This window comes from Cyanistes caeruleus, chromosome 4 (assembly GCF_971803275.1).
Source record: "Cyanistes caeruleus chromosome 4, bCyaCae1.hap1.1, whole genome shotgun sequence".
In the NCBI taxonomy this organism is placed as follows: domain Eukaryota; kingdom Metazoa; phylum Chordata; class Aves; order Passeriformes; family Paridae; genus Cyanistes; species Cyanistes caeruleus.
Genome location: NC_141704.1, coordinates 34,234,251 through 34,255,355, shown reverse-complemented (window position 1 = coordinate 34,255,355; position 21,105 = coordinate 34,234,251). Strand labels below are relative to the sequence as shown.

Genomic DNA, 21,105 nt, shown 5'->3' with positions numbered 1-21,105 from the left:
ACTCACTGATGTGGCTGTAGCATCTGTAGTTGCAAGCTTCCACTTGGATCTACTCATACTGGCTTTCACCAGTGAAATAAAAAGCAGTTTCAGTATCACCTCAAAATTAGTCTCTTTGTGCAGTTGTTAAATTTTTTAAACTCTTAATGTGCCTCTCTGTGTCCTTTAGATAACGTACAAAGGGAAGGAATCTATATTTGATATTGGACTTTTTTAGCATGGCCATGTCCTGAGAGAAAGCAAAGTAACTGGCAGAGCATCTCTAATTACTATTTCAAAATTATACTTTTTAAATTTTGTGTTGCACTGACAAGGGCAGCACATTATACTATGTACAGACAATACCTGAGATGGAGCTTAATGACAAAGAACAAAACAGGTAGCAAAACAGAATAAAAAGTATGGATAAATTACAAATCTAACTCTTACTGAAGTGTTTGAAATGGCACAAGCCTGGAACTCTTCTGGTGTATTTAAAACCAAATTCCTTGAGAGCTTACAATCAAGTGAATTTGGTTGTTTTCTTTTCCAAATGGTTCTCGTATCTTAGAACAGTAACATATTCCAGTAACTATGATGCTTGGGTCTGCTGCCAAGTTTTTTTCTGAATTAGTTCAGATCCAGAGCAAACTATCTTTGGTGACTTCACTTTAAATGCAAAGATCCAAAACTACTGTTTGTCTAGTTGCATAAACAAGCACTAAGCCTTATAAAAACATGATGTGCATGCCAAGATGCTTAGAGGTTAGATAATATAGAAGTGTGAGGGTTTATTTGTCTAATTAAACTCCTTGGAGAAAGGAAGAGGGGGCATATGAATTACTATTTCATAGTAACCTTAGATGTGAAAGGCTGCTTCTAATATAAAGGTCTGGAATCTCAGAACAAATGGCCACCTGAAATTATTTCCAAGAACTACTTCTGGTTTTCTCTGTAACCCTGCCATGGGTTAGATGATGACTGCTCCTTTTCCAGCTTGTGTTTTCTCCTACTTAAAAAGCATGCTAAAAATCTGACCAAGATGAGATTCCAGGTGTATGTACACTGCAAGACAATATGAAGTACTGGACTGAGATACTCATAAAACTAATTTTCTTGTGGAGTACGTACCCTACACTAATTACTTCTGAATAGAGTCCCCTATATCTTAGGTAAGAGACTGAAAGACAGAATGGAGTTTTACATAAGATACTTAAAATACACAATTTATCTTCATCACTTTCCATGGATGTATCCAGGTATTATGTGTGAAAAAACTACCTGTTGCATTCTTCTTTTATTTAATTCAAGGTCTAGTCTCCCATCTGGTACTTGAAAACAAGGTTCAGCAAAGCTGCAGAAGAGCCTGTGACTTCCACATAAGATTTCTGTTTGATGTGCAATAAACTGCTCTTTTTCTGAGGAAAGGCCCTTTTCTACCATCACGGGATTTAATGGCATAGATGACACAGAAACTTTGATGAGAATCACAGTCTTCCTGGCAGGATCCACAGGTCTGGAGCTTAGGGATGCTCACTCAGTTTGAATCCAGAAATACATTTCCTATTTTGTGCATCAGCTGAAAGCTGTATGAAATTCTCAAGAGAGAACAAGTGCAATTACCAAATTATTTGATTATGATGCTGAAAGTCAAAATGTATTTGAGGAATACATCCACCTCTACTAAGCTTGCTAGCCTCACCACAACATGCAAGGCTTTAAGATAAAACAAGTCCCTTAGACTATAAAGCTCAACAAAGTGTCAAGCTTCAAAAGAAAAGATTACATTTCTCAGACCGGGTCAGTCATTCCAGTGACTTGCGGCAGCAAGCAGTATTCTGGAATGCCCTCCATTCCCTGTTAGTGATGTTACAACTTTCAATAACATTGTTCTGGTGTCATGGATCTTCTCTGGAGTCTAGATGAAATTTAGAAAGTCAAAAGACTTCCTATGCAATGACAGGAAAACATCAAGCACAGTGATGTAGTTTCAAAAATGGAGTAATGTCATGCACAGAACAGTCTGTTTGCATTGTGCAAAATAACAGACATATGTAAATAGCTTGCTTTGCATGAGCACATTTTTTAAAAAGAGAATAGACCCACTCCTACCTAGTATTTCAGGGACTAAAAAAATGTCCCAAAAATGGTAGTGTCTTTTTCTCTGCTCCAATGAAGCTAGAGGATATAATGCTCATGATGTTCATAAGCTTCCTGAAACTTCACATTGCCTTGGTGGCATACCTCCATCTGGAAATACCAGCCATCAGTCTGTCAAAGTAGGTGGTGACAGACTGAAACACTTGCAGTATTTGCAGGCAGCTCCTGCTCAAGAGGGAAGTCTCGCTGCTGCTCAAACCCTGCCTTCCTTGCGTTGTCCCCTCTCTCTCTCGAACAGCTCTTTCCCAACAAGCCACAACTGCTCCCCACAGCCAGAGCTGCTGCCCTACAGACCAGGCATGGCCGCTGAACAAGCTCCCTGCCGCCGAGGGCAGGCCGGCACCCCGGGCAGCGGCTGCTCTTTTGTAACAACAAGCTGCGATCAACCCCGCCATTCGGCACGATTTTGTCAAACCCCGACGTCCTCTGCTGTTCCCGAGACACGGTGCGTCCGCGCCGTTGACGCTGGGAACGGCCTCTCTCCCCTCACGCGTGGCTTTTCTCTGATGACTGACCCGCAGCCGCCGACTTCTAGAGACCTCAGCGGACCTTCCCCTCGCAGGCTCGCGGCCCCTGCAGCCTCCCCGCGCTGCCCCGGGAGGACGAGCACTGCGCAGCCCCCGCGGCTGCAGGCGGCGGTGGGCCCGGCGTGCGCATCGCCCCGGCAACCGGGGGCGGGCCCGGCGGCCGCGGCGTGTGGGCGGCGGCGGCCGCGCTGACGTCCGGGGGAAGCTGAGCAATAACAGCAGCGACGCGGGCCCAGCTGCGCCTGCGCGGGCTGCTCTATTTATGTGGGGGGGCGCCAAGATGGCGGGGGCGGCGAGGAGAACGTAGGGGTAGCTCCGACCGGGCGGCGGAGCGGGGAGGCGGGAGAGGGAGGAGCCGGGGCCGGTGGGAGGGAGCGCGGAGAGCGGTGTCACCGAACGTGTGAGGCGGGGGCCGGCGGACGGCGGGCGCGGGGGGGGGGGACGGCGGAGGATGGCGGAGCCGCGCCGGGTGCCGTTCATTAGCCTGTCACCCGTGCGGCGCCGCGAGGGCGAGAGCCCGGCGTTGGAGCGAGAGCCGGCGGGCCGCGACCCGGAGCCACCTCCGGCGGGCCGTGAGGCGCCACCGCAGGAGCCGCCGCCGCACGAGCCGCCCAGCGACAGCGCTGCCCGCCCGGAGCCGCTCCGAGACCCCGGCCGGCCCGAGCAGCCGCCGCAGCGGGAGCCCCCCCGGCCCGAGCCGCCGCCGCTGCCGCCACCACCGCGCCAGAGCGGGCGGCAGGAGCCGCCGCCGCCGCGGGAGGCGCTCCCGCTCCGCCAGACGGTCCGCCTGGAGGTGGTGCTGAAGGACCCCACCGAGGAGGGCTGCGTGGAGTTCAGCTACCCGGAGCTGCTGCTGTGCGGGGACTCGCGGGTACGGGACCTCCCTTTCCCCTTTTTCCCTCCCCTCCCGCCGGCACGGCCCCCCCGGCGCTTCCTCCTCCACCTCTCGGCTGCCTTTGGCCCCGGCCTTGCCGATAGTGTTATCGGTTACCCCTTGCTGCTCGGGGGTGGTCCCGGTACGGCGGGAGGGGCGGTGTCCTGGAGGGAAGTCCGGCAGCCTCGCCGTCGCTGCGGCCTCCTCCTGGTGCTGAGGCTGCGCCTGTGCCCGTGGGGGGAAGGGGAGCTTCCCACTTGGCCCTGAGCTGGCCAAGGGCTCCTGGCCTTTGCTGCCGGCTGAGGCGGATGATCGCCACTGTCTCGTGTCCCGCTTACCCCGGCTCACCTCCCTGCCGCTCCCCTTCACTGCCGGGAGAGGTGTTGCATCCTTCCTTCTTGGGAGCTCTTTACCGGCAGCTGGACGAAATTCTGACCACGCCGGTCTGTATTCCGGGTTGTCCCTAGGCTGTGTGCAGATAAATACAGAAGACCCGGCTCTGCTGTAAGTCTCGAGAAGCAGAGAAGTGATCAGTAGCAGACTTGGAGAGGAGTTGTAGTCTTGGAGGGGACAGGGATAAATGAGAGTTAATGTTGGACCGGTAACCACACCTGTAAGTGTTGAGAACTTGATTCAAGGAAAAACGACCAAAGTGTTCTTCCCTTGCTTGTTCCTCCCAAACAAAAAGTACTACTTTGAACTACTTTGTTTTTTAAGCACAAAGCTCCTGCAGACAACTTTAGGAAATGAACAGTATTAGCCAATCAACAGTGCCCACTGTTCCAAGTAGGAAGGAGAGACACATGTCCTTAAGCTGGTTATACTTGAACTGCTCATTCTTAGTTGAGGATACCAAGTTGTACTTGATTTAAATAGTGTTTGCTTCTCTTTAATCCAGTACACAGTTTCAGAGAAACCTTGTTTCTTACTGGAAAAGGCAGAGGGCAAGTAAGTAACTACTACAAAGAAGATTCTGGTTGATCTGGTGATAAAAACAAGTATTAAATACCAGTACTGAGACTGCCATAGGATTTTTACATCCAGCACAGTCTTGAATATGGTTGAAACTTTTCTTATGAACCGAAGTGTTTCTAGGCAATGGCAGTGCTGTAACTATACTTAGCGGGCTGCTCACTTTTTCTGCTGTAGGAGGGATGTACACACTGGATTGTGTTCAAATGTGTAAGACAGAAAAATCAGTGACTGATTTTAATCCCTCAGATCTTGTCATGCAAGTTAAAAGGTGCCTTCTGTTCATCCTGTCCTACAGCTGTTGTGGGCAAACAGTGCCAGTTATGACTCCTCAGAATTAGTGTAGCATAATCATGCTGCTCTCTGAAGTGCAATCTTTCTGAGCAGTTCTGTGAAGGTGAAAATTGTGTTAGGGTTTAGAAGTGGTTCAGTACTTGAAGGCTGACTTTTCCCTTTGGCAGTTCCCAGTTCCATAACTGCCTTTTATTCTGAAGGTTGCCAATATCTTAATCACATATTCAGGGTAAAAGGGCTCTTCCTGATGTAGTTCTGAAGCAAATACCATGTCTTCTGGAGGTGGGAGAGCATTGATTTAGGGTATTTTGGTACAACTGGGGTCAGAAGCTGCTTTTGAGGTAGAGACAGTGATAGTAATGCTTTGTAAGAAACTGTATATTTTTCAGCTCCAAAGAGTCCAAATTAAAATGAATGGATCATAATGGCCCTTCTGTTACTGGGTTGTGGAACAATCAGCTGATTTACTATGTAAAACAGTGTCATAAATTAGGATCTTTTAGAAGTGATTCTGGACTTTTACTCATGTTTCAAACTGGATGTATACTTGGATTGTCAGTTTAATTTCTTGTTATGTGGTAGAACCTGGGAAAGCTACTAGGGAAGCTAGCTATTAGGGAAGATTTAAAATCTTGGGATTTGCTTTTTCAAAGTAGGTAGTAACTAACTGGCAGTTAATGTTGTGGTTTTAAGTGGAGTTTTAGTTTTCAAAATTTGTTTTTGTAATGTTTCAACTTAAATTTAACAGTACAGAGCCTTTATTTTTACTATGCAAGTTTTTTGGATGGTGAAGGTTGATTTGGTTTTCTAGAAGCTATTATTGACTCCTCCCTTACAAGAAGTTGCTCAACTTTTTTATAACACTTGCCATTAAAATTTAACATTACAAAGTCAGGAGTTTGTTTTTTTGTCTTGTAGTATTCTTGGAACTGTAGCAACCAAGAAAAGCTCTCCAAAGGAAGGCAAAGACTGGTGCACAGGCACATCTTTAAATATGGCTTTAACAGGCCACGATAATAATAGGTGTATTATACTGAAATGATAAAGAATCCCAAAACTGATATGGCAGTGCAACTTCTTTTTTTTTAATTCCAAATTTATGTTCCTATGCTGAATTAGAAGCTAGTGGAAATGTATATTTTAAAAACTTGTGCTTGCCCTTTTTTGCCTTCATAAAGAGAACATCCTTTGATGGGGTTGTTTGTAGAGTTCATCTTTCGGCAGGAATTATGTCAAGTTTTGAATGTGAGTAATAACTTCGTGTGGTTGAAGAGCTTATTTGCCTCTTAAATGCTGGCGGAAGTGAAAGTGTGCTCCCATTTCTTTTGGGGTAAGTGAGGCTTGGTGCATCAAACCCAAATTGAAGTGGATGAGCCAGAAGCTCAAGTTGTCTTCTGTCAAACAGGCTCTAAAGGTGCTGAAGTAGTAACATCTTAGTTCGGGAGCCATCCATCCCTTAGAAACAGTCAAAACTAAAATTTGCTTGAATTTGAGTTTTCAGTAGTGCTTAACTAATCAAATTGATAGTCAGCTGCAGCTTTGGGTGTTTGGTGGAAAGAAGCAAGTTAACACTTAAGTACTAAGTTTTACTTGATCTTTAGGCTCAACCTTGTCTCCTTTCAGAGTTAGATAAAAGCCACATATGCCTAGCAGAAGATGAGGAATACCTTTTCCCAGTTAAAACTAGAGAAAATGGTGTTTCATGGATTGAGCAGTTATTTTATATTTAATTATGCCTGCAGGAAATAAGTAAGTGGCTTTAATTTATGTTTTAGGAATAACTATAGCCCCTATTAACTTTTTCTCTACTTAGTCTGGAAAATGTATTATAATTATGTGGTGTTTGCAGTTTTGCTTACTTTACCTTGCTCATTACATTGGTCTTGATGCTAATGAGCTGGTTTGGTCACCATTTGGTCAATATACTGGCTTTTCATACTATGGAGGAAGGATCTTGCTTTTCTGAATTTAGTTTTTTTGTTCTTCATAAATCTTCATTTATTCACTGGTGAGTAGTCCATGTGCAGTAAAATTAGCTGCCATCCATAAAGTTCTGCAAAGTGGAATTCCACTGTATTTTAGCATCCTAGTACCTTCCCCCACCTGGCAATACCTGTATTTATGTGAGCTCTGGTTTGGAGGAGGGCAGCCCTGTTTTCCTGCCATCGCTTATTAAAAAAAAAACCAAAAACACTACGTAAATCCTGTTCATTGACTTTGTCTCAGTGAAAACATATTTTCTAAAAAACACCAAAAAAGTAAGGGACTACTCACTCCTTGTATGCATAGCTGGAATATTAAATCTCTTTTGTAGCTAACATAGTTATTATTACTGAAATTAACTCTTGCACTATAATTTTTTTTCTTTAGATAAAAGACGTACATTAATTATGGTTATAATTTACTGAGATTTTTAGTCTTCTGGCTGCTTGCCTCCTGGTTAGCATACCACATACATCCTGTCTGTTCTATCTAGAAGGATCATAACACCTATTAGAGGAACCAGTGGAAACAGAGGTGAAAAGGAGTTGTGGTTAGAGAGTTTTTTCTAACCTCAAATGGTCATAATTCTCTCTTATGCTTATGCTTTTAGTTGATGTTGTAGTGGAATGCTTGGGAAAATACAAATCTGAGTATTTATCTTAATTCTTCTGGGTTTCTTATCATCAGAAGAAAAGTAGGTGGATGATAATTCAATGATCAAAGTAATTTTTAGAGATTAAGTATAAATTCTAACTACTTAGTCATCAGAGTATTGTTTTTTGACATTTAATAGTTTTTGAGATGCACTTTCTGTTTCTTATGGAATGAATGTGTAACTTTTGCATTTTTCAGAAGAAATCAGTTCATTTAGAGGATCCATTTAATGATGAACAACGTGAGCGACATGAAGTAGAAATGCTTGCCAAGAAGTTTGAGGCAAAATACGTGAGTTACTGCACTTTGTTAAAAAATACAAATATTTAATAGTGATAAGATACTGTTGGTTTTTTTTGTCTGAAAAAGGTTGCTAATGTAGTGTCAAATGACTTCTGTACATTTCAGTGATGACTGTCTCACTGTATTTCATTTAAGTACCTTGAAGCTGCCACAAGCTTATCAGACAAGTCTGCTAAATAGATTTGTCTGTAGATGTTATAGCTTGTGAAGCTATTCTTGGAAAAGCTTCCTATATAAATACAACTTGGTAATAGATGCAGGTCAATATTCACTGATGAATCTTGATGAATTCCTGACTAGTTTGAAATGTTTCCATAGGAAGTTACTTATTAAGTAGTAAATCATTACTCGATGAATGTCTTGTAGCTGCCAGCTGCCTGACCATACTCTGCTGGCTCCTTAAAGTGTAGTGTGAGTGACTTGAACAGCACTAGCTAGGAACATAAAGAGCCTTTCACTAGTAAATGAAGGTAGAAATCAGAAAATGTTGACGAAAACCACACCCAAACAGGTCTTTAAGAATTCATATGGGTAGGGTTGGGTGATTAAGTCTGAGCTGGCAATCAGAGCTCATCATCATGCTGAGGCATGTTGATATTCTGGATTACTAATAGAACACCTCAATAATAAAGAAGGGAAACAAGAGCAGTCATTTGTATCTTTTGCTATTAATATACATATTGAAGTCTTTTTTGTATGACTTATTTGTTTGTTTTTTTTCTGGCAAAGACAGATTTTTCTAAGTGCCCAGTCTATAAATTCTGTAGAAGTAATTACTGTTTCAAGGCATGTTAGCTGTGATACATAACAAAATCAACTCTTAAACTGAAAAGAATCATTCTCATTTTTTGGAGAGATTGAGAGAATCCAAGATGAATTGAGAAGGCTGTTCCAAAATGCTATTTGCTTTTAACTTGAATGATAAATAATTTTTGAATGTGAGAGAAAAATGTTTCAGTCATACTTTCCTAAAAAACTCATTTCCACTATTAAGGATTTTCTAATGTCTGAAAAAAGTTGCTTAACTACAGTAGATGAAAATCAATGTAAGTATGTAAAGCAATATATGTAGGACGGAGTGGTAGTGGAAGCAGTCTAATTTTACATGTATGTTTATGCATCCATCAAAGCTGAACATGTACATTTATGGACAAAACATCTTACTAGACTTAAGAAAACCAGAATTCAGTGTTCAGTAGTCACAGAAAGGGGCAAATAGATGCTTTTAACTATTAGAAAAGAGTAGGTAATAAAAATTTGTGGTGCACTTGCATCTTCATTACTACTTGCACTTCTAATTCCTCCCCTTTCATTCTCTGACTCGCCTTTTGTCCCTTCCAGCCTCATGAAAGGGAGTATCTTCTATCTGAAGAACTACTTACTAGATTAGAGCCACTAAGCATTAAGGGTGGTGAGGGACTAAGATTCCTTGTGTTAGAAACTCCCTGTCCTTCCTCTTCCTGTATGAGAACCATCAGTCTCTACTTGCCATCCATGCTCAGAGGAATCGCATCTCTGAACGCTGACCTGGTACAGTTGCTCATGTTCTGGCAGCATCCAGCCATCTTCTGCCTCTTGTGGCGAGATATTCACTGCCTAGCTTCCATTGGAGCAGGGATCCATGTAGCAGATAGCCATTCTCATCAAGTGAGTGACCAGGATACTGCAGGATACTCTTCTTAGCTGGAGTTACATTGTAACACTCCTTAGCAGTGCTTTGCTGTGAATGTGATCAATGGTTGTATGAGAAAATAAAGGGTTTTTTTTTTCAGGTTTGCAGGAAGTTCTATATCCTTTAATTAGGTATTATTTATCTAAGATACCTGTTCAAAGTGGATTCAAACATTGTTTTTAATCATAACGTGTGGCAGTACTTCTGTAAAATTTGATGCATGAAGAACAAACTGTCTTGAAGACTTTTTACTTCTTTTCAGACAAGTTCCTGTACTCATAACCAAATCAGTACACCCTTTGATATATTTTGCAGATACTAAGAGCCTGTGAAGAAGTGCATTTTTGTAAAACAAAATGCATAACGTACCATTTGTTTACTTGATTATTCAGAACTCTCCTGTATTTGCTGCACATACTAAACATCAGCATAAAAAAATCTGATCTGAAGGATTCCAATTGTCATTTTGATTGCTATTATTCTCTAGATAAAATCAAACACTGTTGTGAACACGATACCGAACCTCACTGTTGTGAACACGATACTGAATAGTGTACATATGTAAGAATTTTTCTTACATAAGAAATGAAGGTCCATCTAATGGATGGTACCATAGTCTCTGACACTAGTGGAATCTCATACTTGAAAGTATAAATAGGCCAAGTGTTCATTGATATTACTTCACTGTGCCTGTCTGGCAGTCTGTGTTGTCTTAATTTCTCTCAGACCCAAAGGTTACATGCTTAATCTTTTTATAGCTTTCTGCCAGAAATCTACCAGGTCATTACTAGATTTCTGTGTTCTACAGCACTGGAGTATTGTGATGATTGTCATATAAAAACACGCTGTGTTTAAGCCTGATGAATTCATGTAGTGCTCCATAGTTTCTGTGCTGTAAGAAATAGAGAAATACACTTCCAGTTCTGCACATTGCATGTGATTTTGATGTTATCATCTAAATCCAGCCCTTGTGTTCCCCAGCTGTAGTGTCTTTAACATTGTTATTACATGTAAGTGCTGTTCTTTACCTTTAAACATCCTTGTTGGCTTACTGTTCTCTTTTTTGTTTTAATTTCTTATTTTAAATGTAAGTATATTAATGGTATGATGCCCTGATTTGTCAGTGTTATAACAACTTCTGGTTTTGTTCTCTGTTTCTTGGGGGTTTTTTAATAAGTCTCAACTCACATTTTTTTTGACCATTCTTGATTAAGCAAATGTCTGAGCTGTGTGTAACAACTCTGATGGTTCCTGAACAGCATATAAATTTGTAGCATGGTGTATGTTTTTTTGCTTAGGTTGTACTTTGTGTGGATTACCTTGCTTTATTGATGCTCTATTCAACTGCCTATTTATCATACTAAATTCAGAGCAACTGTAAGGTCTTTCAGTTACTCTTCAGTTGTTTTTTCTTTCAACTTGCCTCAGTAGATTGTCATCTTAGACCTCTGTCCTTCTCCAACTCTTGACCTGCTCTGTTGCTTCCAAAGGTGAATGAATGCATATTCCATAATAATTTTTCTGATCAGTCTTTGCTAAAATGAGATACCTGTTCTTACCTTTTCTTTCCTAGCTGTAGATCAGACATCATTTTAAGCAGACCTTCCTTATCTCATGACATTTTCTTGCCTTTAAAGATGTTTGGACCATTTTTAAAGCATTTGAAATATTTTATTCTACCAACATTTCTTCCTGCTCTGTATATTCTTGTGCCTGCTGGTTCTTTTGTTTATAGCTTTTATTAACTTATCCACCATAAAGACAATGTTTACTGGTTTATAGATTCTGCTCTTCAAGCTTCTTCAGGTATTGGCATTGTATTTGCCACTGACCTTCTATTCCTGTTGGGCAAAGGTTGCTTAAATGTAAGATTACATGACAGTTAATATATTAAAGTCATCTTTGGCTTTTTTGAATACTTGCATGAGTGGTATTTTCAGCTTCAGGAACTAGACACCTTAATTTGCTGTAGTATTTTGACTAGTGTTATGGGACAAAAACGTTGGAGGAAAGCTGCAGTGGTAAAACTTCCCTGAAATGCTGCATGGTGGACAGTGACACAGATAATCCCTTCATTCTTCTGCTGCAGTCTTGTATCCTTAACATCTTGATCACGTGAAATCTCAACACAGTTCCTTAAACATAAATGGCTAGAGCCAGGCCTGAACATGAAGGAAAATCTCTTAATTATACATGGAGTGGTTCATATCTTTTTGTATGTCTGAATACAGGTACTATTTTAAGACTGATGTTCATTCAGCTATTATAAGACTATTTTTTTCTTAACTACCTTTGTTACATATCTGGTTTTCTGACTGTCAGGCAGTCAGAATGTATTGAAAATTTTATTTTTTTTTTATTGCCCTTGTATTATACTGAAATAATAAAATCATAGGATAATCACTGCTGCAAAAATATTTTGGACTCGAAAACAAGGATGTTGATGGTTACTTGCAAGATATATGTAGTACAGAGATGGATTGCATTACACTTTAGTAAGATCAGTACAGGTGAAGTATGGTTTATGAAGCATTCCTAGCCTGCTGGCACCTAAGTCAGAAGCATGAATTATATAAGCTTTTTCACGAGTTTCATCAGAATTCTTAAGTGCTGCCTTTTTCTAAATTACTTTTTCTTCTCTCACCCATCTCATGCAAACTTTTTTTTTTTAAAGAAAGTACTGCATGTTTTGGAAATGTGCAGTCATTCAGATGTTTTTCCAGATGAGTGATTGGTGGAGATGATTGGACCAATAGGGGTACTTAGCTTGGGATGTAGCTTGGATATGTGAATTAAAAGCAGAACGGACTTTTGAAGTTTTTCTCCTGGCACTATTGTATTTGTTAATTTAAGTGTATGTGAGAGATTCCTGTTTGCTTGCAAGAGCACATGCTTTACTTGGTTATAAATTTGCATTTTCTCAAAATATTGTTAAAATGGAGGTGTTGAGATGCTTACATCTCACATAGAAGAGCAAGGGTGAAACCACCTTTGAACAGTGTCTGCGTTCTCATAGTAACAAGTGGACCCTGATATTTGGATGTCACAGGTAGAAGGACTGACTTGCTCTAGGAATGCTCACAGCTGTAGGGTACAGGCAGAGAAGTTTCAGGAGCAAGTCTTGAATTCATGGAAGTTACCATTTTAATGAGGGCAGTGCTTTTTTTGAGAATTTTATCTTTTAAGACTTATTGATAATTTTGATAATATATATGAGCTAGAAAACTAGGCTTTCTGGCTTTAATACTCAAGTATCATTTTATGTTTTAAAACTCAACTTTTTTTGTGCTATATAGAATTAATCCATTTTGTGTAGGGAAACACTTTAGGAAAAAAGTGTTTGTGTAGGGAAAACTAGGCTATCGTTATTTTCACTTGTAATGATTCTGTAGAATACTGAAAAAAGTGACTGTTTCTAAATTATTCCAGCCCTTCCAGCACTGGCAGTCCAGTCACTATACGTTAAAACCGTAGGACAGGGAAGAATCTCTAAATAGAGATGAAGGAAGCTCTTGGTCTTGCAGACAAAGGTAGCTAGTAACTGCTTTTCAGGGATGATTCTGGTGAGGCACATTAGCCAGAATGCATCCGTGTGTGGAAGTTCTTATTAGTTGTATAGACCATCTTCAAGGACGCAAAACTGCTAATTCCTTGAACGACTATTCCTCCAATGCCTTATGCTTTGTAGGCTTTAGTAGGTTGCTTCCATGTTTCCTAAGTGATGTAACACTTGCTTTGTCTTCAGGGTGGAAAGCCCCACAAACATCGGAAAGATCGCCTGCAGGATCTAATTGATATAGGTTATGGCTACGACGAGACGGACCCTTTCATTGATAATTCTGAAGCGGTAAGTAAGCCTCAGCACAGCAGCAAGAAATCATGCGACAGTGCTTTATCTTTTCAACACAGAAGAAAGGTAAGGGAAAATACTTTGTACTTGTCTGTAACTGATGTGAATGCAAAGGGCGTACTACTTTGGGAGACCAATGAATTATTGTATTTGTAGTCTTATTCAAGATGTAATGTACCAAAGAATTAAGAAAGCCATTCCTAAATCAAGTCATTTCCAGCTTCTGAAATTAAAATATTTTTATTTGTGCACTTCATTTACTGTTGACTGAAAGGACACTGTCTCAGTCTAGTTTCTTGTACTAGCTTTCTGGATTATTAATGGGTTATTGGCATTATATTTCCTTAATTAGATCAGGAAGCTATTCTTCTCTTAAAAAACAGTAAAAATAGGATGGTTATTCTAAACATGGAATATGTCTGAAAAATTTGAGACAAGACAGGTTAAACAGCATGATATTACTGCTTACTTTGAATATTTTTCAGAAGTGAAAACACATCTTAAGGTAAAAGAAAAGGATTTTAGTTTGGTGCAGGCAGTATCAAGGATATCAGAAAGTTTATAAGAGGGCATTTGAAGATATCTTAGAGGTGATACATGAAATCATGAAAATGAGAAGAAAGCTTGGAAAAAAGAGTGGATGATTTAAAAGTTCAGAAACTTTCTATAGTTTTTCCTTATTAAATGTCAGAAAGAAGTATGTGTACAGTTTAGTCAAGTTAAAAAAAACCCCAAAAATAAGAGCTGTCTCTTGCCTTCAGTTTCCTACAGTGCTGAATGACACTGGATAAAGCAGCAGTGATCTGCTATGAGAAGGGAGGGGCTAAAATTATGAGTGGGAGAGGAAATACTATGAAAAGAAGTTGAGAGAAAAGAGTAAGAAAAGCACATAAGTGCTTAGCATACATTATGTGAAGTTTTCATTTAAACTCTAAAATTTGAGAGTAAAGAGAGTAAACAGAGCTATGAAGTTTCTAGCATGTAGATGTTCCAGTGAGTGATCCTATGGCTTGTGTGAGGTGCACAGAAAGTGTCTGCAGAGCTGATAACTTTTTTCTGCAGAAGAAGTTGAGCAGTTAACCACAGTGCATAGCAGGCTGACTTTCTCTGTGTGCGTCAGTATTTTTTGAAGTAGGTCTGAAGTGGTGTGAAGAGAGAGTTTGTTGTAAGTTGTTTATTGTAGTTTATATTAGTTTGTCATTTTTCTTTGTCTAGAAACTTGAACCTGCCAATATTAAACTGTCCATTATCCCACAATTTCTGGTTGTGCTGCTGGAACAGTATTGGGTTCTAAGCCTTCGCATGTCTTTTCCAAAGGTCAGATTCTGGTCTCCAGCTTGGTAGGAATGGACATGCTTCATTTCTGCTGAGAAACCACTTGAGCCTATCGGTTTATCCTATTTCTTACTGTTGCTTAAGTTCATCATCTTTGCTTTTAAAATGCTATGATACCCAACCCAAGTTCCAGCTAGGTTTTCCTGGATTTACTGTGACCCATCACAGATCTGATAGGAGATTGGGACACTGGCAATACTCATAGCATAGGTCTCTGTCAAAGCATGAGTCTGGTGTACTACTACATAGCATACTGTGCCTCCTGCCACCACTGGTGGTGCTACCAGCAGCAGATCCAGTAGATTTGAAGGAGCATTTACTTCTGTCTCTTGACATAGTCCTTGCAAAATGTACAAAAGGCAGTTGTTGGAGGACCAACTTGTTGCATCATGTGCTGTGGAAGCTGTTGGGGAGAAATGGTGTAGTCTCTAGAGGTTGTTCTCCTCAACAAATTATTATGACTTGTCTTCAGTACAAATACAGACTAGCAAGAGGCCATCTTTGTTTTGCTTTTATCCCCATTTTTATATAGAAAAGAAGAAAAAATATAGTGTGCCAGCTGCAGTCCATGTTGCTGTTGCAGAGCTTAAGGGTTCTATAATGTAGGAGTTGAAGTTCAACAAAACCTCTAATTCCATCATTCTGTCTTGAATACAAGAGAAGTGTTCAGAAGGAAAATCTACATGTCTGGCTTGTTCATCTTCTGTGTGGCCAGCTATGAAATTGCTGTGTACCCTGAGATGTGTCAGAGCCATGCCCTGGACTTCTTAGAAGACACACTGTCTTACACCGAAAAAACTGTAATATCCTGAACACAAATACTTGAAAAGTGAATATGAGTGCCTCTTTAATTGCTCCAGGATTAGCTTGTCTCTATCCCAGAAGAAAAAAATAGAAATTGAAAGCTTCCTCAGAATTTTAGTCCTTTTTCTTGTCACAGTTGTGGAAGAAATACTGAGCTCTCTGGCACTGAAACAGATTTATTCCATAGCTTTTAAAAACAGTTTGAGGTAAATGCATTTGCAGGCAAGCAGGAAATCTATGTGAGCAGCTATTCTTGGGTTGAGCATTTTGACTGCAGTCAGTGGATTTGTGATAATTCCAGTAAAAAAAGTAAAGCAAAACCAGTTTAGTATTGTTTCTAATTGCTCTATAGGGGTTAGCCTGATGGCAAGTCCTTATCTTTGCTTATCTTAATGGACTTATACAAAATGTCCATAACCTGCAAAGAAAGCCGCTCCTCCTCAGTGTTTCCACTGCTTTGATGTTGAAAATAGGTTTTGCTGTAGTGTAAGCTGCCCAGAACTACATTCTTTGTGGAGTGGAATTCCTGTAGAATTTTTCGCCCACTCTGTTTTTCCTGCACGCAGATGCATGTCCAGCCAGATCAGGCTGATTACTTGATCTTGTGATGACCTCTGATTATTTGGTTGGTTGAATACCTTCCTGGCAATGTAACCTTTATATAGGTAAAGACTGCAAGGGAACCAGTGCTCTCTGAGCTTTCTGCTATGCAATACAGAAGAGGGAATTTAAAATAATACATGGTGTTAATGAAAATATATGCCATTTTCTCTTACTTAAAGGTAACAAGGCTTGGATATCCAAACCAAAGACTTCCCCCATTCCAAGTCAATGAATGTAGAAAAAGAACTGTTGGCCTGTAAGTCTGTAAGCAGTGTCTTCTGAAGCAGTGATACCAGGTAGCCATACTGGCAGGAATTGAAGCTAGATGTGAATGCCAAGAGTAGGGGGAAGCAGGCAGTTCAGTTTTTCAGACACCTAGGCCCCTGTGTAAATGTTTGACCTAGTCTGTTATATTCATTGTTCCAAGGTAGCCTTCTAAACACTGATGTAAAAAGTCCTGTGCTGTTCACTAGAGAAAACCAACGTTATCAATGGTTTCTCATAGGTGGAAAGTTTCTCTGAAACGCATACTTCAGCTAAAAGGAAGAACTTACTTTTCTTTAGCTATGTGTTGCCTCAAAAGAGCTCAGATCATCTTTACAGCAAACCTTTCAAAGGTTGGTTTTAGTAATTCTAGACATATTATTAAGAGTGTTACTCTTTTTCTATCTGGGTTCCCTAGAATACTTTTCATAATTTAAGGGCTTGGTTTCTGCAGAAATTCTGTGTCATGATACATGGTTTTCACATGTTTCGAGAATAAATTTGTTTTCATCTTGTAATCTCCAGACATCAAAAGGTATGATAGATGTAATATCCTCTTCTTTCCTACACTGGCTTGCCCCTAAAACCTGAAGCTGATGGGTTGTCAGTAAGGTTATTTTGGACAAGACTCTTGAGTATCTGAGAAACTTTTTCCCAGCAAGAATAGTATCTCTTCAGGGAGTGGCAGCTCAGTGTATCGATGGAAATTCTTGCCATTTTTGTGAGGGTCTAGGCCAGATGTAGTTTCAGACCAACTTGATACTGTTCTCTCATTCGTCCTACTCCAAGGAGTTTGTTTTATGCTATGGAAAAGAGTAGTGTTGTTTTAGAAAGATCACTGTCTCTTAAAAAAACCTAACAGAACAACCAGGCTATCAACCTGCAAAGGTTAGACACATTCACAGAAAAAGACTCCACAGGATCCATTATTAAACATACTTCCATGGTATATTGAGAGAAATTGAACACTGGCATTTTTCATCTGGAAAAGGCTGCTTTTGTAGACCTCAGTAGCAAACTTCATCCACACTGAATACATGAGGGTGCATTAAAGTTTCTATTTTTAAGAGGTTCACTTGCCAACTGTTTCATTGGCTCTGGATTGTTGTGTTTATATTAGTGCTGTCTTCCTTGTTCATTTTCACTTTGCCCAGGCTTGGAAGTTGCGTGTTTGGGGAATAGTGCTCATTTAGCTGAGTGCACTGTGCCACCTTTAATAACGCGTTGTGTTTGCTTCCTGCATGTCTTCAGGGGATGCCTGCTGGCTGGCCCCTGACATGTCCTATGCATTTTGAGTGAGTACAAGGCCGAGTTGCAATTCAGAGATTCTTTGCTTTTTGTCCTCCTCTACTCCAAAATATATCAAACTATAAAGTGGGGTATCAAACAAGTAGATACAGATGCAAGAACTAAGCAAATGCAAGAACCAAAATGGCTAGAGGAATAAAGGTAGTTAAATTTGTAGAACACATCTGATGTTTGTTAAATCAGTAGTAATGTTTTTGAGCTCCTTCTGTGAAAAAGCATACCCTTCTTTAGGAAAGAATAAGAATAAACTGAATAAACTGAAAATTCAGCACCTGCATAGGTTCTTGAAAACACCTGAGACTTGTATCTGGCCTGTGTAGTACCACTCTTTAAATTTGCAGGAGAAGGAAATAATGGTTGCAGCAACATCCTGTGTTTTGCTAGATTTAATTTTTTGATGAGCACAAAATTACTTTTCAAAGTAATCTGAGCTACTAGAGGGGTAGATCATTGTCTAGGATTAGCGGTTCTTTGAGTAGCTGAATTTGTTTAAGCAGTACAGTGAACTTAAGTGTTTCCCAAAAAATACACAAACAATATAATTACTAATGTAATACAAAGGGAGGTTTATAACATGCCAAAATATCACATCTTTGATAAGAGCATTTGTTTTAAGTGTCATATAAGGAAAGTCTGCTCTTCATGTTAAATGAGGGGAAAAGGAAAGTGTAACTTTTTTTCTGCAGAATCTTCTAGTAGTTCTGTAACATTAAACCTGGAGAGATTAAGTAACACATTACATAATTATTTAATACTGAACTAGATTTCCATTGTGGGTCAGGTCAGAGCTCAAGCTCTAAAAGAATTGAGTTGTTCAATTACCACAGGTAAAAGTGGTCACATGACTGGTCATACATTTTATAACTTCAGCTGAAATGTTTTCAAGGTGATAAGAATGTAATCTGTTTGCTGTGAGTGTCACTTAAGCTAGTAACCTAACTCTGGTGGCTGGTAGAAAGGTGCAAAAGGTGTAGGTTGAGATGGGAACAAAACAGGAGAATAGATGTCTACTAGTACTTCTCTCAAGGTGCTCTGGTAGTCTGACAGATTATGATACCCTGGCTACTAAACTAGGATTCTCCTATGAGACTACCCTGGGCCAAGTATTATATATTTTATAATCTCTTATGCTTTTTTCTGTTGAGCTATTCCGGCTGTCCTTTTCCCTAGGGTTAAAAGAAAAACAAACAAACCCACCAATTTCCCTGCACATTTTGGAAGAGAAGCCTTTGTTTCACAGGAAAGCTCTTTGTGCTTGCTTTTTGATGTCTCCTTGGGTTAGTGAAGCAATGCATTGTTTCCCCTAAACCTTGTTCAAGATTTCCTTGTAGGTTCTGTTATACTGTACTTTTGGAAAGGTGGTAGTTACATGTTTTTGTTTGGAAACTGAGCCTTAAAGGATGACAAAGCCAAAGAGTGCATTTCAGTTCTTTGCATCTTGAAGAAGCATAGAGATCAGTCAATTCTATATGTTTGAAGAATCCTGAACTGTGTAGGGAACTGTGTGGATATTTTGTCTGTTTCACTGAAGGAACTGTATTTGACATAATTTCAGTAGCTCAGCCTTTATTCAGTGGGCTACTGATGATCAAAACTTACGTTCCCTCCACCCCAAGCTGGTTAGAGCTACCTCAAAAATAAACTAAACAAGGCATAAAAATTATCCCTGCTTGTCTTTTAGCTAAGTATTAGTTGTTTCACAACAAATAATCTACATTTTTTAAAACATTTGGACATGTTTGCGTCAAATCTCATTTCCAAGACTTAATGACTTAAACTACAGAAATGTTTAAAAACTTTTTCACATATGTACTTTTGTAGGTTGTTGTATGAAAGGGAGGTTAATGAGGAAAAGGATCACAGTAAAATGTCTGAGGAATGTAGTCAAAATACCTGGACACAAGAGTAGACAATATTAATATAAGATACTGTTATGGATCTGGATTTCAGAACTAAATTGGTATAACCCATAAAAATTCATTGTTCTTGGTATGGTGATGAAGTTGAGACCAGTTAACTTATTTAAAAAAAAAACAACAAACTGAATTACCTTTCATACCAAAACATTTAATTAGATTTACGGCACTAAAAGCCAAGTAATGTAATGTAGCTCAAGGACAATAGTTTAAAATAACTTTCATATGAACCTGCTTTTAGATGGTCAGACAGTCTTTTGTTATCTGCAGAATGATTCCATAATCAGTTGTAGTACAAACCTGTGTTCACAGGAGTCAGTAAAGTCCTGTCTCTTTGTAGGTCAGATTTTTTGATTCTTGTCCTTGAAATGTGTAAGGAAGAGCAGAACATTGTAAAGGGCTTTAAACTTATTTTTGTTCATAAGATAAATTGTGTGATTTCATGCACAAAAAAAAGCTAGTTTAAAGCAAAGCTCTTGATAACAATTCATAAGAAGATTTAGAATTTGCCAGAGCCATGTTCCCTTTAACTGAGAGTTCTGGAAGCACTTCAAAATGAAGCTTAATATCTGTTGCTAATACCCTATACAAACATACTCATTTTCTGTTCTGGGACTAGAAAATAGTGAGCTTAGCTCAAAGGGGGTTGTACTAGCTACACTGTGGTCTGCAGGGCCCTATGTCTAAAATACAACATTGAGTTTAAAAGCTACACCTTGTTCAGTAGGCTCAGTGTAGAACCAGATTTTGCTAAAGTAGTCTTATTCAAGGGTTCAGAGGAACTGAATGTCAGAAAAGTCTTTGAAAGTCTGACTAAGTTCATAGTCCTCAACAGAAACTGTTGAAACCTCAACTGCTTAGTTACACATCCACATCTTGCTGATCTTACTTGCCTGTTGACTATTATGGAATACAGTCACTCCGTATGTTGAATTAATTCTGCCTTTCTTGTTGTCTTGTTCCAGTGTATCTGTGCCACACAACACGATAATTTGCTGTGATTCATGGGATTCATGATTCCTCATTTGTAGACTGCCTTTAATCCTCACTTGTGTGTTACCTAGGCCTTCCTGTACTGCTCCACATCTCTTTACTCTCTTGGCTTTTGCTTTTTATGCTAATGATCTCAGCTTTGACTGTGTGCTTTTTCCTTCTGACTTGGCAACTACTCTGTATTCTCCAGTTTTGATCCTTTACTGCCCCAGCCTCGCTAATTCAGTTAACACCCTGTCAGCTCAAATGGGAAATGTCTGCTCTGTCATTAAGCACCATGGATAATTTCTTTTCTCTACTTTCATTTTCCTTGCACCTAATGAAGCTGGTTCTGAGAGCTGTGGAAAAAAGCATAAGTTTTCTCTGAAATTCTTATACAACCTCCACTCTCAAGTTTACTTTGCATGGTCCCCCTGGTCTTTTAAGATGAATGACAAGTCCACTATTAAGTCATTTCACTTTAATTTTGTTCAATTAATAGATTCTCGCACTTTCTTGTGCTAGCTTTTCATATCATCTTAGGACACTTTATAAATGCTGTCACCACTTTTCCTTTCCTATTTTGTCTTTCTGTAATGCATGTTAAGCATTCTGTTCCGAAAGATAAAAGGTGA

General features: G+C 39.8%; 1 protein-coding gene across 8 annotated transcripts in view; it reads left to right on the top strand.

Annotated features, from left to right (window-relative positions):
- Nucleotides 1–2,797: 2,797 nt before the first annotated feature.
- UBN2 (ubinuclein 2) overlaps nucleotides 2,798–21,105 on the top strand; it is a 42,791-nt gene continuing 24,483 nt past the window's right edge. For 3 of the 8 annotated variants that reach the window (XR_015286424.1, XM_086887565.1, XM_023929568.2), the window contains exons 1-3: nucleotides 3,082–3,537; nucleotides 7,642–7,734; nucleotides 13,164–13,265. Coding sequence is in view for 7 of the 8 variants with exons in the window: in XM_086887565.1 (XP_086743691.1) it covers nucleotides 3,118–3,537; nucleotides 7,642–7,734; nucleotides 13,164–13,265 (615 nt within the window). In the remaining variant the exon portion in view is untranslated. Of the gene's footprint in view, nucleotides 2,990–3,081; nucleotides 3,538–3,669; nucleotides 4,045–6,429; nucleotides 6,556–7,641; nucleotides 7,735–13,163; nucleotides 13,266–21,105 lie in introns of those variants that run through there. The other 5 variants (XM_086887570.1, XM_086887566.1, XM_086887568.1 and 2 more) reach the window with 4 other exon arrangements.